Raw genomic sequence first — 17,890 nt, 5'->3', positions numbered from 1 at the left:
GTTGATCAACACAGCCAGAAACACTCAGCACTTACACAAACAAAGTTAGCACCACCAACACAACCAAAACCAGTACCAACAGCCTGTCTCTGATCAGGATGAAGAGCTTTGAGTAGGAAACATACATATATTCGGCATGGTTCCCTCCAGTCTATCCAACAGCCAGCACCTTGATCCCTCTGTTCCCCTGCTGCCAGCACCTGAACATGCAAGCCCATGAGTACCACAGCTACACTTCACAGCTGCTGGTACAGTTCCGCCCCTCTCCCATCCTTACACATAGCAGCACACACTGTGGATCCCTTGAGTAACTAGACCCTCTATTCTATGACTTCCAGTTGCCTCCTGCATCACTATCTACACGCATCATCAGACCTTGTGGTGTCCCCAGTAGTTGACCTCACTGCCTGGCCCCTCCAGTATGCTCTTCCAGTTGTCTCAGAGACATACACCCAGCTGGCCCAGTCATGGCAGCTTTGGTAACTAATGCTAAAGCCCCTTCACCTACTTGCTGACTAGGTACAGCATGGTATTTCCTAGCAGTGACATGCTGGTATACATCTCACTTGATCCAGTTGCTGGTACCACAGACACAAAGCCTCCTACTACCAATGGTCCCCACTCCAGTTGCTGGCATGTAGAGCCTCATTTACACTTAGTTGCTGGCACCACAGGTACCACTGGCTATTGTGACCCATGGTCTGAGCCCAGCTGCTGGAAATTAGTCCTCCATATGTACATATAGAAACAAAACAGATAATCTCCTCACCCAAGAAAATAGCTAGAAATTAAATTTAATAAGACAGAACAGCTGGCATTCAGAAGGTTCAAGGCATCACCAAACAACTGTACAGCCCAGCGACCAGCCCCTTACCTCTCTGTTTTCCTGTGCTTGTTCCTACTCAGACCACCTATGTCCCTGCCTTTGGTTCCTTCCATATATGTCCCATAATGTTGTACAATTCCTAAATGCTCATGCTGCGTAGGCCTGTAGGTAGTAACCTGCCTTGATTTGTAAGGTGTGCTGAAGAGCCATTGACTCATCTCTGTGTTTTGCAGCTGGACAGGGAGGCTGATGGCTCTTGGAATATCTGTGACAAAGCCCCCTTTCCTCTGAGCTATTTGGGTTCCCCTGGCTGCCATCATGCCTTTGTGCTCCTTCCCGTTTATGACAACATGCTTTTTAATCACAGAACAAATGATAGAGTTTCTGGACAGTGACTGGCTACAATCATAGACAGTATGAAAGCTGATCACTACTTAATTTGAAACCTTGGAAACTGCCCTTCTTTTCCTGGCAGTACTGACTCCACTGCGTTAGCTGTTCTAAATGGTCAATGTAAAACAGTATTTTCTTCCTTAGTTTACAATAAACGGGCATCCTGCCAGTCTACTGTCACTGTAGTGACAGTTTGCTCTTCAAATATCAACTTAAATAACTGTCAACTATAGCTACCAGAACAACCCTGCCTGCACTTGGTTGTTTTTAGTATTCAAATACTGTCCTTTTCAGCGGCAACTGAAGTCAATCTTCTATACTAATATTATGTATGTTTAAAATCCATATTGAGGCCATTTTACAATAGACAAAATGTGGGAAAAAAAAACAGTGGGTGAAATATCAGTGTTTGTAAATTGTTGACCAGAATACAACTCTTAATTCTTAAGTGCTCTTCTCATTTCTTTTCCTTCCTCAGCTTTCTAAACCTAAGAAAAATAAAGCAGAGACAAAAGAAAAAAAATAACAGGATGAATAAAATAAAAAACTAAAAGACATAGTGCACAGGTTACTTCAGACAGTAAAGAATGCCTTTACTGAAGTTGCTTCAGTTCCCCTACCTGCCCAACCCTATTATCAGTAGAAAAATATCTGATCCGATTTATCTTCAGGAGTGGAGGGATGGTAAAGGGCATGAATCCATCTTGAGCTAGTGCACTTCGGAAGCTTAGCAAAATTATTGATGCAAAAGTAGCAGTTTAAACAGGCTTGATGCCGAAATATTTTCTAAATCCTGCTTGTTTTAAAACAGTTGTATTTGAAGTTTAACAGTTAATTTTAAAATCGAGAGATTGTACTTAAATGTTATGTACATGGTCTATTTGTTTATATTTTGTTAAAAAAACCCAGAATAATAAAATATAAGCGTAATGCACAAAATTCAACTGACAGCTCTGTGTGGAACTATAGAAATACTACAACCACTAAGCTGCTTTCAAATGATTCCAAGCAAATGCATCAACATAATATACTGCATGTATTTTCTCTCGAATGCTTGAATGGATGACTTCAAAAGACTCACAAGCTCTAGTAAAGGCACTACTTCACTGAAAAAAGCTTTCAGGTGAGTATGTGGCATTTTCTTAATAAGCATCTCACTGGTCAAATATATATTAGTATCAAATATATATTGACATTCATTAAAAAAAAAACCAGTCTCAATATCTGGAATTAATTCATGTTCCACAACATTGTGCTTAGAATTCCCAGGCCATGCCCTTTTTTTCAGTAGTCATTTAATAATGGCAATGATAGCAAATTCTTATTTTTCTGTGTGACCCTCAGTTCCTTAACTGGAATTGCTTCTTGAGTACAAACAAAACTGCCTTGGATGAAGAATGCAGTCTCCTCCGCTACCATAAAAGCACTTAATTAGATGATACAGAAGCTGTTTAGCTGGGTCACTCAGAGAAAATATACCATGCTATCCAATTTCTGTTCCACATACAAATTCTCCTGGTATTACAGTGTTCACAGAGGTCAAGTAAAAATGGGATTCAAACTTGTATTTTCTTTTCTATAGTATCATCTAGTATCAGGGATTGTTACAGAAAAAGTTGCCTTCTTACCACAGTAATATATAAAAGATGGTAACAGTTTTTTCTTATCATTCCAATGAGGCTGTAAAACTGATGCTCCGGTTGACTAGCTTACTTGCCTTAAAGAGGGAAGACACACCTGTGCTAGCTGGAATCAAGATCTGTGATTCACTCCAGCAGCCCAAGCTGGCTATTCTTTACTATTGTATCTGCCACTCCTTATACTCCCACATTCATTCCTGAAAACCTCTGCAGCCTTGAGCCCTTAAGTGACCCATGGATGGTTATGTAATCTTTTGAGTTCACAGTTTTGGAAATAATGTAGACCTGGAATGAACTTCTGGTTGGAATGTGAACCAGAGCAGTAAATTTCAAAGGGCCTGGGTTAGTTTACATTTTTAATAAAGCAGTGCAGTCAGTTAAGTAGGAAGCTGAGAAAATGAAAAAAGGCTAACTAGGAGACCAGCTTTATGAGTCCTCTGAAGACTCAGATGTGGTAGAGGTAGCTACTTTTTTAAAAATTTTTTTTCTCCCCCGCCTTCCTCCATGCAGCGCTGGCTGTGGTAGAAGCAGGGAGAGATCAGTGTGCATTTGGCAAATGGACATGAGAGCAGGAGGCTTAACTGATGCTGATGTGAGTGGTCAGTTCTGAAAGCTTGGAACAGAAAGCCAGCAAGGGTTAGATGGCACTCTGTCAGTCCCATCTCAATAGGACTACCTCTACACATACAATCTATGGGTGGTCATTGCAGCAGCAGCTACACACAGAGGAAACTTAGCCTAAGTAATTGTATTCCTGGAGACAACACATCCTGGCAGATGGTTTTAAATTTTTTTATTTTAAAGTCACAATGGGTAAGTGGCATGTAAGGTTGAGCAGGCATTTCAAAATGCTCTACAGGAAAATAATTTAAAAATCCTCTACAGGAAAATAATTAAAAATCCTCAACTCTTTGGAAAATAGATCTTGAAAATAAATCTTAGTGTCTTATATTCTCATAGAGCATAAGGGTAATATCTCGCCTTCTGTAAGAGCTTTTTGCTTGGAAAAAAAATATTGATTTTTCATTTAGTAATCCCTAAAGGTTCTGCTTCATTAGGCTTTTTACAGTTTCAGTAACCACACATGTTCAAATACAAAAGGAGCTTTATCTGGCAGTCATACTACAAACAGTGTATGGTGTCTATGCAGGAAGAAAAGCTATCTCCAGACACAACTGTATTAGATTTCACTTAAAGGGCATTTCTAAAGAAGGTTGTCTTTGTGTGAACACAGAGAACACCACTTCCAGTTCAAGAACTGGAGAAGAGACAGTGTATCTGTAACCTGTTAAGTTATGTTTCCTTGTAGCTCCTAATCCAGTACCTCTACATTTCTAAGGCAGCAACGTGCCTGGGTTATTGTCACATTAGTCATTATGTTATTAGGATGTTCTGAGTTTAATTAAATAACTTCAGAAAATAAGTGGTAAAGAAGAAATATATCCTGTTCAGAACCAAAGAGCTGGTTGTTCAGAGAGTATTTTGATGTGATTTATAAATTCATTAGCAATTTGCTTAACATCTAAATTGTAATATTACTGTTGGTAGCAAAGTTCATCAGCAAATATGATTTATTTCAAGAAATCCAGGAAATGATGTAGTAACACATTTATTGATCACTTTACCAACTAAAGATACCATTTTATACAGTCAGTCAACAGCAGTAACATACTTTATGAGAAGCTATGCTTTTAAAAATGTTGTTTATAATATGGATTTCACTACAACTTTTAAAGCCAAGCTTTTACAGTGCTAACCAAACAACTGCTGTACTTGAACTTTTCCATAAAGTATCAACAATAATGTTGTAGACAAAGTAGCTTTTCCATTGTTAATGTGGGTTTAGAATTTAACAAGACAACTTCAAATGTTTAAATGTTTAAAACATCCATAACATTGTCATTACTTTAACATTCACACTGATAAAGTGATACATTTAATACTTTCTAGCATTAATAAACAGTGTAAAAATATATTGCATATATATATATATATATTTGTTTCCTTTTCCTGAAAAAAACTAGTACAAACTAGTAGTATATGATCCCCCCTTCAAGTTTCTTATTTTAAAGATTGAATAGTAGTAGTTTTAAATTAACAGAAACAAAAATAGGGAAAGAGAGAATCACTGTTGTGCTCCCCCATAACCTCTTGTCATGGTTACTAAGCATATTAACCCCTTGGTAGTGATGGTTCCATTTTTGCTAACACCAGTTAGAATTTTGGCACTGACTGCAGTGGGGATAAGATTTTGCTCAGTGTGCTTTGCACTGGATGGTGCCTGGCCCCCTTCGTCAAGTGGTTAAAAAATCTTTGTTTAAGATATATTTATCTATTATAGTTAAGATTAAGAAATACTATGCTCAAGTTGTTCATTTGCAATAAGGAAAACAAAAAGTTCAGTGTTAAATTTCTAAGAAAAAAAAGTAAACTTACATGGTTAAATGATCATGTAAAATTTTTACCGTGTTGAAATTTCACAGTGAACACAGTAGGCCAGTACAGCTGAATATTAATGTTTGCAATGCCTGCAATTATAAATATTACAGGTAATTATTAGCACACAGCAGCTTCCTGGTTTTCTGGACCAAGATGAAAGACAAATGAAAATAAGAACAAGAAACAGTAAGATTCACTGAAGGTTTCTATCATGTTGTACAGTGTTCCAAGGAAGACTATGACAAGACCTATCTACATACTACCATTATTTAACAATTAAATTTTTATTAGTGCTCTAGGTAACCAAAGACAAAACAGTTTTGCCTCTACACTTTATAATCATGTCCTGATGGCATGCACATCCAGATTTGTGCAAATAAAGCATCAAAACATCTAAATCAAGTTAGAAATGGATGTTGGAATAGCATGGACAGATAAACAAACTAGCAAAGGAATAAAGCATAATATGGATTAATAAATGGTTCACGACTGAAGAAAACCAACCTCAAACATTCAAAAATTATACTTCCGTATAAATATATATTTCTCCTGTAATATTTAAATCTGTGAAACATAAAACGTTGCTAAGAATAAACTTCAATATACTTATCCAACAGTCACTATTTCTCTGCTTTACAGGATGTAAAGACAAATTACTTTGTATTATACACGTTATACAAAACATTTTTCCTGCTGCAATAATTAGCCAAAGCTGACATATTCTGAATGCAGCACAAAGATGCACACAAACACACTTTTGTTCATCCTGTAACTTGTTTTTGTCTATGACCTTGACACTTCATACACTACGGGGCTAACAAATGTAGTTTGCTATCAGGATTTTACACAGGACATCAGAGTTTGTAGGTTAACTGAACTTACACAAAGCCTTTGTAAAGACCTAGTATATATTCAGCATTAATGTTACAGAAATACAGCATTTCAGTTGCATGAATATAACCCTATTTAACAGCGTCCAGGCTGCATTATTTCACATTATTTAATTACTTTGTTTAAAAATAGCATTTGAGCAAATGCAAGCATACAGAAACTCATCTGATGTAAACTGGAGCTTAAAATAATTCAGCATTGTGGGGATAAAGATTGCCATCTTTTTCCTTATCTTGTTGATCATCCATAATATAGCTCCTCATCAAAATGGAAAAATGGATGAAGTATCTTTTTATGGCTACATTTGTAATTAACTTGAATGCAACTTTATTAACGTTTGTGATCTGTTCTAAAAATGTGCAAAGTAATAGAAAAACCTTGAATAAAGACAACTGAAGGTAAAGGCAAATTACCATGAGTGTTAAGACTCACTTCCTACAGTGCCATAAGCTTTACAGTAATTCACAAAAAGAGATGCTGCGTAACTATATTTGAAAATTAATTCTTTGGCTGTTTCACTGCAATGGAATATGGTAGGTGCTTAACATTTTTCCAAATCGGGTTAGTCAGTTGGGCATTTCAATGTTAATTTCCAAATGTAAGGTATTAAAATAAAAAAACCTCTTCTGTAGTCTTGCCACTCACTTGTATGTACATGCCCCAAAGTAGGGCATGTGCATGTGTATGATTACAAAAGAAAATTTATTAAAAAAAAAAAAAAAAAATCAGACTACCAGTATTGCAGATGACTGTCAAGAATACCAGCAAAGAGGCTTTTTTTTTTGAAATCCACCTTCTCCATAGGGATTTTGAAGCAATAACACCAAGTTAATATATTGAAAACCATTAAAAAATACCAAATATATTACTGCAGTTTCTCTCCACAAAAAAAAAAAAAAAAAAAAAAAAAAAAAATTGGAGAATTAAGATGTGGAGGTTCTATCTGCACCGTTCTTAGCTGGGACGTCTTTCAAAGCACTGTTTTTGAGTTTAATAAGCAAGCATGCAGCATGAATGCAACTAAAGGTCTTTCACTTGTTTTAGGATTCTGAAGACTTAAAAAGAACATCCCAGTTCATTATTTCCAGCTTATATTAGGTAAGCCAAATGGGCACCTGGGTGCACAAAATGACTAAATGGTATTTTATGGGCAAGCACTCCAAATACAGGAGGTACACATGTATCAAGCTGAGGCATTCCAGACTCTGAGAATTTCACACAAGTTTGAGATCTGTCATTATGCTTCAGATATTTAATTTCATAAAGGTCTATGTAAGACTCAAGTCCATAAGCATTTTAAACCAGTCCTGTTTCCTGTTCCCACCTCAATACACCATGACTTTGTACTTACTAACTGATGATGAATGAACTGTGTGCACACATAGGTAAGTGTCAACTTGCTTCACGAAGTTGGGGCAAGGGAAAATATAGGACCTATGCAGTGCATAAGTTTAAATGGTCTCTTGAAAGCACTCAGAGGAAATCTTGCTTTCACCCTGACACTGTCTCTCCTAGTTCCTCACTATAAGAGAGACTCTTCTTGTCACATTAAGTCTATGACAAAACCACTGAAAAGTGATTTACCCCAGAAATAGGAACATGGTAGACTTGTAAAAACATAAAAGCCTCCTTAGATCTTTACCTTCATACTATGGAGGGAGAATGGCAGTGTCACCAACTGGCCAAGCTGAACAGTACTGGCTGCAGGACTGGAGTCTGGCCCTAATAAGAGTTGCGGTTTGGATCAAAATCTATATAGTTTACTTAGCTGGATCCAAAGAGTATGTGTACACACACACACAAATCTGTACAAGCCTTGTGTATTACATTACTCATTACCAACTAATAAACAAGCCAAGAACATAATATTCACACTAAAAACAGTTTACACAAAGGTGTAGTTATTTTGGCACGCACCCAAGGCTAATATAGTTAAGAGGACATGTACTGGTACATTTGCTCTATCATGAAAGTAAAAGATTTCTTTCTTGGCCAGTGAAAACAAATTCTTATTCATGGATGACAGGCACATGCTCCCAGAACACATGCATCACTGAAAGGCGTGGTTATGTTTTGAATATCATACATGCAGGCACAAAGAATTAACATTTCTTTTATAACTATGATAGGCCTTAGGAAAAAATTATCCATTACAACCCTAAAGTTTTGGTTTGGCAAAAAGATACATGAGGATTTTCTCTACAGATGTTTGGGATACTTATCACTTGCAAACCAAATCCATAGCAGTCATTTGCCTTTTAGTTCCAACTAAATCTAGCTACCATAGAAAATATTAATTGAGCCAACAGAGGAAAAATATGGGTGGCTGAAAAGCCAGTTCATTAACAGAGGCCAAAAAGTTGCCTGAGGAATTTTTAATTTAGGTAAAGTAAGTAAAATACATAGAAAATATCACACTTCAATCCAAAATATCTTTGAAGGACAATCTCTATGCTGACAAAAAACACAGGCTGTGATGTGTGAGTAGTTTTGACATCTCCCTTTCCCTTATTGAAAGTGAAAAAGAGATCAGAAATACTGTAGGTTTAAAAAGAAAAAAACGGGGGCTAGATCTTGGTCACTGTGCAATGTTCAACATTTCCTTTGGGAATCCAAATATTTGATTACAATTAGTGACAACAGTTCACACAGGACTGTTGAAAAATGTACAATTTTAAATAGCTTATTCTCAGTAACCCTATTGTGATGGCATTGATAGTCACAAAAAGCAGGACAATAATTTTTTGTTTCTGACATTTCCATATTGGTAAGATTGTTGCAAAATTCTCGACAAGTAACTAAAGCAGATAGAGTAACTAGATGGAACTAGTAAGCAAGCAATAGAATGAAATCCTATTTGACTTCTGCATATTTTAGTTAAAAGCTAGGTTATTTTTAGAAAACAAGACTATTCTTTTGCCTCAGTGAGGATTTTTATTTCTTGTCCACCGTCTTGCAAAGGCTTTGATGGTCATTTAAGCCTCAGTAGAGATACAGTAAGATTGTGTACTGCCATAGTATTTAAGGGTTTAATTTTAAATGAACAGTATAATTTGAGTTTGTTCTTTAAGGCAGTTTTTCTTAAAAGCTTCCTGAATTTTCTGATCACCTTTTTTTTGATAGCCTGTTCAGCAATAATGCAAAGATAATTAGGAACAACAGGATTTTATAGAAGATGTCAGATAAAAAAGTGCTATATAAGATGCTGAAAATCAGACTAGAAAGTTAGATTGGAAAGTTAGATTTAATGAGTTGAGATGCCTGAAAAAAAGCAGTGTAAACCTTATTAGGTACCCATGTCCTTACTTCAGATGTGACATTTACTTAATCTGGAGTATGGTGCACAGGAAGAGCATATGCTCTACAACACTTCAAGGGTAGAAAATGGGTCACCTCCTGTACTGCCTGAGCTATCCCTTCCCATCATTTCTGTGGTACCAGCTGTACTTGCTGTCCTGAGTTGAGGAAATGGCAGATGAACAATAAAATGTACTGTGCCTTGTTTCCAAGCAGGACTGGAACTTATGGCTAACATTCAAGCTAGTATTTAGGCTTTTAATTTTCTACAGATATTAGCGGAAAGGTAAGAGCTTAAACAGGTGGCTGCACTCCTAATACACAGCTGCATATGTTGCTTTTATTCACAGCCCTTAACTTCCACACCAAGTGTAGTAAAAGTGAAAAATCTTTCAAAAGTACTATCTTTCCAGCCAATATTTCCCTTTATCACTGTCATATCAGAATAACCTCTTTCCATGCATCTATTTGCTTGAGTTTTAAAACTATCTAACTGTAGAAACTAAGAAGAAACAAAGAGGTATGCTCCTCAAAATAAAATACTGCTATCTGAAGCATCTTCTCAGGTACCTGATCCAAAGCTTACTACGCCAATTCGAAGTATTTCAAAGGTCCAAACAAAGTACTTTGGTTCACGGCAGGGATTTTATACTGTACAAGTAATGCAAAGTAAACTCTCACAGAATCTAGGTAGTTTCATCAGTCTCTTCTAAGCAAAACAGGGTGGCTCAATTTCTAGCCTGTGTCAGCTTGGATCTGTCCACATTCTCAGTTCCTTTGTATGTCTTCTATCTTAGAGTGTACTGGTCTCTCTCATACCATGAACTAGCAACTTAAGACCTACTTATACCTTAAAACCTTCCTAGCCAATCACTCCTCCTGAGTAGCAACAGTCTGGCATTACTGACACTCAGTATTTGCGTACCTGAGAAAGCCTGTTACTTGTGAACCTCAGGTTAAGTATCACCTGATGTGCCAAACAAGGCAGCTAGCTAGCAACAGCCAGATCAACAGTGTGCTGAAAGGGCTGTAGTCCAGTAGGCTGCACTTCACCCCTCATTTGGGCTGGGTCCAGGTATTTTCAGGTACCAGTGAGTTACAAGTAAAGTCTTAAAAGTCAATGGGAAGAATACAGACACTGGTTTTGTCTGTCACTTAGCTGAAGGATTTATCAAGGGTTAGAGGCTTAGCCTTCTTATTAATAAAAAAACAGGAATATCCCAGAGTCTTCTTCAGGTGCTCAGAAACCAGTGATGTAGAAGGAGGTTCTCTACATTTAGACAATTAATTACCATGTTGGAATAATTAAGCCCTTGTTGGCATCACAGTATGCTATTTTCTGCCCCAGAGTGTGACAGTTCACCAGTGCAACACAGGAATGTACAATCCTTCAATTCCATGGAAATTTTTCTTCAAGAACAATGGGTAACTCCTGGAAAGGTTTCACAATTCTGGATGATTCTCATCCTGAGCATCCTTATACACATCAAAAATCTTCCCAGGTAACCAGAGCCAACCATGGCAAAATCCATTTAAATCTTTACAACATATCCTAAGTTTTGGAAAATTTCCATCCCTCTTCAAAACAAAACCCCAAATATATTATAAACAAACCTCTCAGTCCAAAGGAAGTCCTTGCCTTTGTTTTGTTATTATTGTTTTGGTTTCAGGCTGATGTATAGGCTCAAAGGGTCATTGTAGGCAAAGTTACAATAAAGGCTACCATTCAATGTCCGAAAAACAAAACATGAACAGTTTAAGGGCTGAAAAAACAGTGCTCTGTTTCCAGACATTGGCCAAATACAGCCTGTTGACCTGCACTGACAGCACACAGTGCTCAGTACATTTTAAATGCTCTGAGTGGGATGCTGATGCAGATTGGGGGAGAGCAGTAAATTTATTAACCTTTATTGAGAGTTGAACATGAAAATCAGTGCATGAGCTCTTTTGGAAAGAAAGCATGGCAGAACTGCTAGCAACTGATTTTGAATACTGAAAATCTTATCTTTCATAGTTTTAGAGAAGCAGAGTAATACATTACAGTACTTGTTCAGGTCTTGCGGAAAATTGGACCAGCCTTTTCCCTCCTTTTTAACCACTATAAAAACTGAGTTATTTTTATTCCTGTTAAGCTGCTTGGCATTCTGGGCCCCAGGCAGGTCACACTCAGCTGCCTGTACCTTAAGCCCGTAGAACTAGTTCTCCTTCTATAGCAGCAGAAAGCCATGCCTATCAATACAATTACTCCCAAGTTAGGCAACAAAAGTGAACAGAGAATCAAATCCCCTGGCTTCAAACAAATCTAACATAAAATGTATCCTGGTTATAACAGCATATTTTTGTGGACAAACTACACCTAATTACATGGATATTAATTGTAAATGTCCTAATTCCAAGGGGTTGTAAACTTTTCTTAGGTATGTTAGAGCTTAAAGGGAATATGTGCCAATGTATGTGCTTAATAACATTCACTTAAAAGCAAACTGATTGGCAGTGTTTAGTCATAACCAATATTTTAAAGCATTAATTAGCTTAATGCCCCCTTCATTTCAAATGTGAGGCAGTGCAAACTTGAAAACAGACTGCAAAAAGCTTTAATAAACTTTCTTGGTAATGTCTCATTCATCACCTCTCAGGTTAGTACAATAGCTCCATCCAAATCCAGCCAGTCAGAACTATGTTACAGTACACACAGTAACAAAGCAAAGTATAGACAGGAGGAAAGTATTAATATTTTCCACTACTTTCTATTAACATAAAATACTTTAGAACCTATATTGTCCTAGAAATAGCTTTTTTTTTTTTTCAGTTTTTCATGAGTGGTGTATGACACAGGTTAGCACCTTGTATTTTACAACCACTTACTCCCCAATAGTATATTGTTGAATGTTTTAAGGAAAGTGCCAGATTCCATATAAGACATTTTTTAAAAGCTCCAAAACAGTAGTCAAATAAAACTGTATAAATAATGGGATATTCTTCAGAAAGACTGCTATGAAAGACCCTCTTTTCAAGAGGTTCTGTTTGACATCCTCAAGGCAACTGGACATTTAGGAATGCTTGAGATCTTTTGCTTGAATTGACAAAATGTGATAAAATTGTCTTGACTTAGATGTTTTATGGTAGTGGTGGTTGGTTTTTTTGTTCTGTTTTTCTATCTAAAGCTCAATAAAATGCTGTATTTTTTTGTACCAATACATTTATTTTTGCCAATATACACATGAGGAATGTAACGAAGTGGCATTGTGCTGCAAGTAGCTCAGCAGATGTTGAAATCAGTTCCAGTTCCTGAAAATTTCTTGACAACATAGTCTTAGCATTCACAATAACCAAAACATGTGGGATTAATCTACATCATTCTTACAAATATATTCTCTTTTGCCCTCTCTTTTTCCTCCTCTGTGTTGTAAACCTTCAGCCTTACTTGCTTCCTTGTACTTTATGATCATATGTGCCTGCATGCTTATAGCCAGATACGTATCCTGAAGCATCCACCAGATCTTCTCGGCCAGCTTTGCCTTTTCCTTTCCCACTGGGATCAAACCTCTCTTTGTGAGAGCCTGTGAATTTTGATGTATCTGTAAGGCGTGATACAGTTGGAGATGAAATGGCTTTCTATAGAAAGAAAGAAAGAAAAAAACCCCCACATTAGAAATCAATTATTCTTAATACAGAAATTTGTACATCCTACCAACATTTAAATCTTGCTAATGATAGAGACTACATAAATATCTAATCCCAGCAAAATGATACAAAAAAAAATGTTTGTTTCTTGCCATTATGCACAACAACAATAATCATATAGCCAAGAACGAAATAGTGCAAGTGATGTCAAAAACTCTTGGAAAAGACTTTCAATATGAGATACTTCTAATTAATAATCAAGTTCTAAGCATCAAAGATTTAAACAAGTGACAGGGAACAGCCATGTTCAAAATCCATTATGTCAACATCCAAGCATTAAGCCTGGATCCACCAATACACAAAAACCAAACCAATACAGCTAGAATTCATTGTTTCAAGACAAATTTATTTTGAACTCCAGGATCCATGAGAAAAGCAACAAACTAGCAGAAGGTCTGAAAGTTGTTTTCAATGTTAGCAAACTAGCAGTCCAGAAAATGGCATTGAGCTAAGACTTTCTGCTACATTGCTTTCACTGAGGCGTATCAGGCTACTAAAAAAAAAAAAAAAAAAAAAAAAATCAGTTTGCCATCAAGACAAAGAAAATGTGACTACACAAACAGAAAGAAAAAGTCATTTCACAGACAGTATAGGAGCATGCTAAGCTATGTGCTTAGACTGGGAACAGGCTCTTTAATCCTTAAGTTTACATTTTAAAATCAGAAAGGAAAACACCAAAGATTTTTGCATAGTAGTGGAAATGGAGCTAAGATGAACAAAGGCTGAAAAAATTTGGGTATCTTTCTTATGTATGCCACCCTGTTACGGTGCATTTTAGATACAAAAGTGACATGGGCATCATTGCTGCAAAGTAAACGCTCCAGGAAACCTATCTTTCATCAAAAACCTCATTCTCCCTCTACTCAACCTCAGCGCAAATAAATGCTCATTAATGAGATCTAATAAACAGGCTTTCAAAGTAACACATAGCTCTTCCACAGGACAACATACGTCAAATACCTTTTAATGCTGAACATTAAAAGATCAGAGACTTGGCAAAGATGCTTGAATCTGTTCAGAGAGGAACAGGATACTTGGATTCAGTTAGACTGGGAACAAATGCTATAACTTGTACACCACGGAAAGCCACATGTCCTTCACACTATTTAAATAAAAGCTGTTTTAAGGGAATTTCTTCATATACATAATTACCTAATGAGAATCTCAGGTTGGAAACTTCTGCTTTTTTTCCTCCAAATATGCCCAACATGTAACACATACAACACTACACTGCTGTGTTACTTTCACATACAGCCCTGAGGAAAAAGGTGTTGTGGAGGTCTGAGTTCTGTCACTCTCTAAAAGAAAATTACCACTGGAGCATTCCCTTCTCAAAACAGCATTGCTAAATGTCTTTAGGGGGTTTTGCCTTGCAGTCTCAGAATACTATTTACAGAAGTGGTTATTTCCCTATATTGAAATTAAGACAATACTTGTATTGCTTCTTAATTCATACAGTTTTCTTGTCCACATTGGCCTTCTAGCACCTTATAACCAGGAAACCTGTATTCACAGTAGAGCTAATTAAAAAGTAATACACCCTGTGATGAATAATTGCCTTTTCATATAGTAATTCTACTTGAACTGAGGGTGCCAGAGCACTGGAACAAACTGCCTAGAAAGGTTGTGGAGTCTCCTTCTCTGGAGACATTAAAAACCTGCCTGGACACATTCCTGTGTGATCTGCTCTGGGTGAACCTGCTTTAGCAGGTGGGTTGGACAAGATGAACTCCAGAGGTCCCATCCAACCCCAACCATTCTGTGATTCTGTGAACCGTTTGCTGTCTAGAGTAAGTTATATAATCTCTCTAGTTATATTTTTCTGAAGTCAATAAATGGAGTCCAACTTCTTTCCTTTCTGTGAGTCCACAGAAGCCTCCATTTTCCTTCACTTATTTGCACAAACAGTTAAACACAAAGTCTGCATATCACAGAGGATGAATATGAACTTTAAATTTTTATTTTTGATTAAACAACCCCATCTCTCTTTAAGAGTAAAGTTTTACTTAGCACAACAAAATCAAATATAATCGCTTTATAAACTCATTTTGAAACACCAAATGAATCAAAGGTATTTTCCAAAAATATCAAGACTTCTCCAAGACTGACCATTCTTCCTTTCACTCAGTTTTTTCCCTTAACACAAGCCAGCAGCTGTAATTTCAGTGTCTTTGCCTCTATCCAAAGAAGAGATCAGTGACAAAAGACCTGTTCATTTGCCAAGCCTGTGTTTTTACTGGTGTTTTGCTGGACCATTGTGCGCCCCCTAACCTTAAGAAAAATCTCTTAAAAATGGCTGATGCTCCTTCATAGTCAGTTTCCAACCAAAGATGTGGTCATATGACCTCCAAGTTCATAGAAACATCTCAGATGAGTCAGAAAAGGCACGTATGCATCCCACCTCTTTCAACTGAAACTCTTCTCAGACCAAAACTTCACTGAGAAAATCAGACCAGGGCATGGTCTAAGCAGCAGTTATGGGAAATAAAAGGAAATTTTAGACCAGTAGATTTGCTAATTTAAGATGATCATGCTTTTTTTATTAGCAATTCAGTACTTCTCCTACTTTGTGTCAGTGTTTACAGAGAAGTGCTGCTAAGACAGTGAGGAGCTTGGAGCATGTGGCATACAAGGAGGTGAGAAAAGGGTGTTTATTCAGACTCAGAATAAAAAAAAAAAAAAAAGGAGAGGCAAATCTTATTCCTATCCTCAGAGGCTTTATATTAGAAATAGATCCAGTTCAGAAGTACATAGGGGAAAAAAAAAAAAAAAAAAAAAAAAGAAAAAAAAAAGATAAATGACACGATCTGGAAGATGGGAAATCCCAACTAGACACACGGGAAAAAATTCTTCATCACTATGGTTGGTCAAGCACAGAAATGGCTTACCTAGAGAGACTGGGGATTCTCTATCCCTGGAGATTATCAACACTCAAAATCATACTCAGAATAATTTAGGTTGGAAGGAACCTTTGCATACGAGTCCTTATCTAGCATAAACTCCTGCTCACAGTAAGGCTCAAATGAGCCTGCACAGAAACTTCACCAGTCAACTCCTGAACATCTCCACAGGCTCTCTGGGCAACTTGTTCCAGCTTGACCAGGATAGAAACCAAAACATCTAACAGCTCATCCAAATTACAAATTACCCATGTTTCAACTTTTCTCTCTAAAACAGCCCTCATACGAAAGACAGAAAGTTAAAGCTGTATAGTCTTCGTAAACTCTTAAAGCCTTAGCAACAGTGCCACATGCCTCCTTCCTTTCTTATGAAAGATACCTCTTAACTCGGGCAGATATTGCCTTCTACTTCAAGATAAAAGATGAATCAAAGAGCAGTTTGCAGAGCAAGTAGAACGTTCAATTTTATCAGTTTTAAGAATCAGAGTAAGTTTCAGAAGTGTACTATCAATCCTTATAGAACTGAAAGGAGCTACAATAAAAAGGAAATGAGAGCATAGAAATCAAGAACATACATTCCATCAACATCACTGTAGAAGAATATTGCAATTTGCTGAAGAAATATATATCCACTAAAAGCCTTGCTGTTGCACTGGCTTGGCCTGTTTGCAGCAGAGAAACTGCATCAACATGGTAAAGTTAGCATGACCTTTATGGACTCAACAGGACCTCCACCTCAACTTTGGCATCAAAGGCTTAAAAGCATCCTGTGAAGCTTGTGCCACAATAATGAAAATAGGGTGACAGTGTAACACTGAAAGATTCCCAACCCTTTCAGGACTTTTCCTTCCAGAACAAAGTTGAGACAAGAAGGGAAACAATTCAGTGCTGCTAAGGTTGTGTTCTTGATTTTCGGTCAGCACTCATTATCATCTATTTACAAAGCACGCAGCTTAAAACACCAAGCCAATGCCAAGAAAGCTGGAGCATGGACCTGGTTCAATGCAACAGGCTGCACAACCAGATCAGTGTATCACCACGTAGTTGTAGCCACACTGCTTCAGTTTCTGCTGCCAGTATAGTTCGTGTCAAGCTCTTGTCAGCTGCGCACCATGCAGCTTTGCACAAATGGCACCATTCCCAGAAAGGCTCTCCAGAACCAACTACTGGGAAGCAAATGCAGCAAGAGAAGCTACTGGACTTCAGGAATATAATGCATTCAAAACAGACATGAAGTGCAATGGTTTTAACAATGAACTCCTGCCTTTACTGAAACAACTTGCCTGAAGAACACCCTAATGGGTTTCAGCTAGCTTTTTGAGAGCTTGCACTCCCCCTCTTTCCACTGCTTGCCATCACTGACAAAGACTCAGGTTTGACTTACAAACACTACCTAACAAAATGTCAGACTGTAAGCATTACTCCCCCAACATCCCCCCCTTTTTTTAATTCCCCAAACTATCACATTTTCTTAACTCACACGCTAAATTAAATCAATTATATTAACCCTCTGATGGGGGAGCTGCAAAAAATGGTGCTAGCTATTCAGAATACAATGCTGCTCTTCAAAATAACCAGTAACTCAGGAACAGTACTCCTGTGTAGAAAAGCAGCAGTGTACTGGGAGTGTTTGCACTGCCAAAAATGCTTGTGATAGGCAGTATGTAAGGTGCTAATATATCTCCTTACCAAAAGGGTATACACATTTTAGCCACGATCTTCCTGGCAACACTCTGTCAGTGGCAATCATCCTTCCTCAGTTCCTCACTGAAAGCGAATGGCTTTCTGTATTTGTTCTGTCAACCATAAAACTTCAGTAT

General features: G+C 37.3%; 1 protein-coding gene across 1 annotated transcript in view; it reads right to left on the bottom strand.

Annotated features, from left to right (window-relative positions):
- Positions 1-4,452: 4,452 nt before the first annotated feature.
- The window catches only part of TPPP (tubulin polymerization promoting protein), a 68,346-nt gene continuing 54,908 nt past the window's right edge, over positions 4,453-17,890 (bottom strand). The window contains exon 4 of the mRNA XM_065052217.1: positions 4,453-13,101. Within this exon, the coding sequence (XP_064908289.1) occupies positions 12,907-13,101 (195 nt within the window). The 3' untranslated portion in view covers positions 4,453-12,906. The remainder of the gene's footprint in view (positions 13,102-17,890) is intronic.

The sequence above is a fragment of the Columba livia genome, chromosome 2 (genome assembly GCF_036013475.1).
Source record: "Columba livia isolate bColLiv1 breed racing homer chromosome 2, bColLiv1.pat.W.v2, whole genome shotgun sequence".
Lineage (NCBI taxonomy): Eukaryota > Metazoa > Chordata > Aves > Columbiformes > Columbidae > Columba > Columba livia.
The sequence above is the reverse complement of the archived record's forward strand: the minus strand, read 5'-3'. Positions and strand labels throughout refer to the sequence as shown.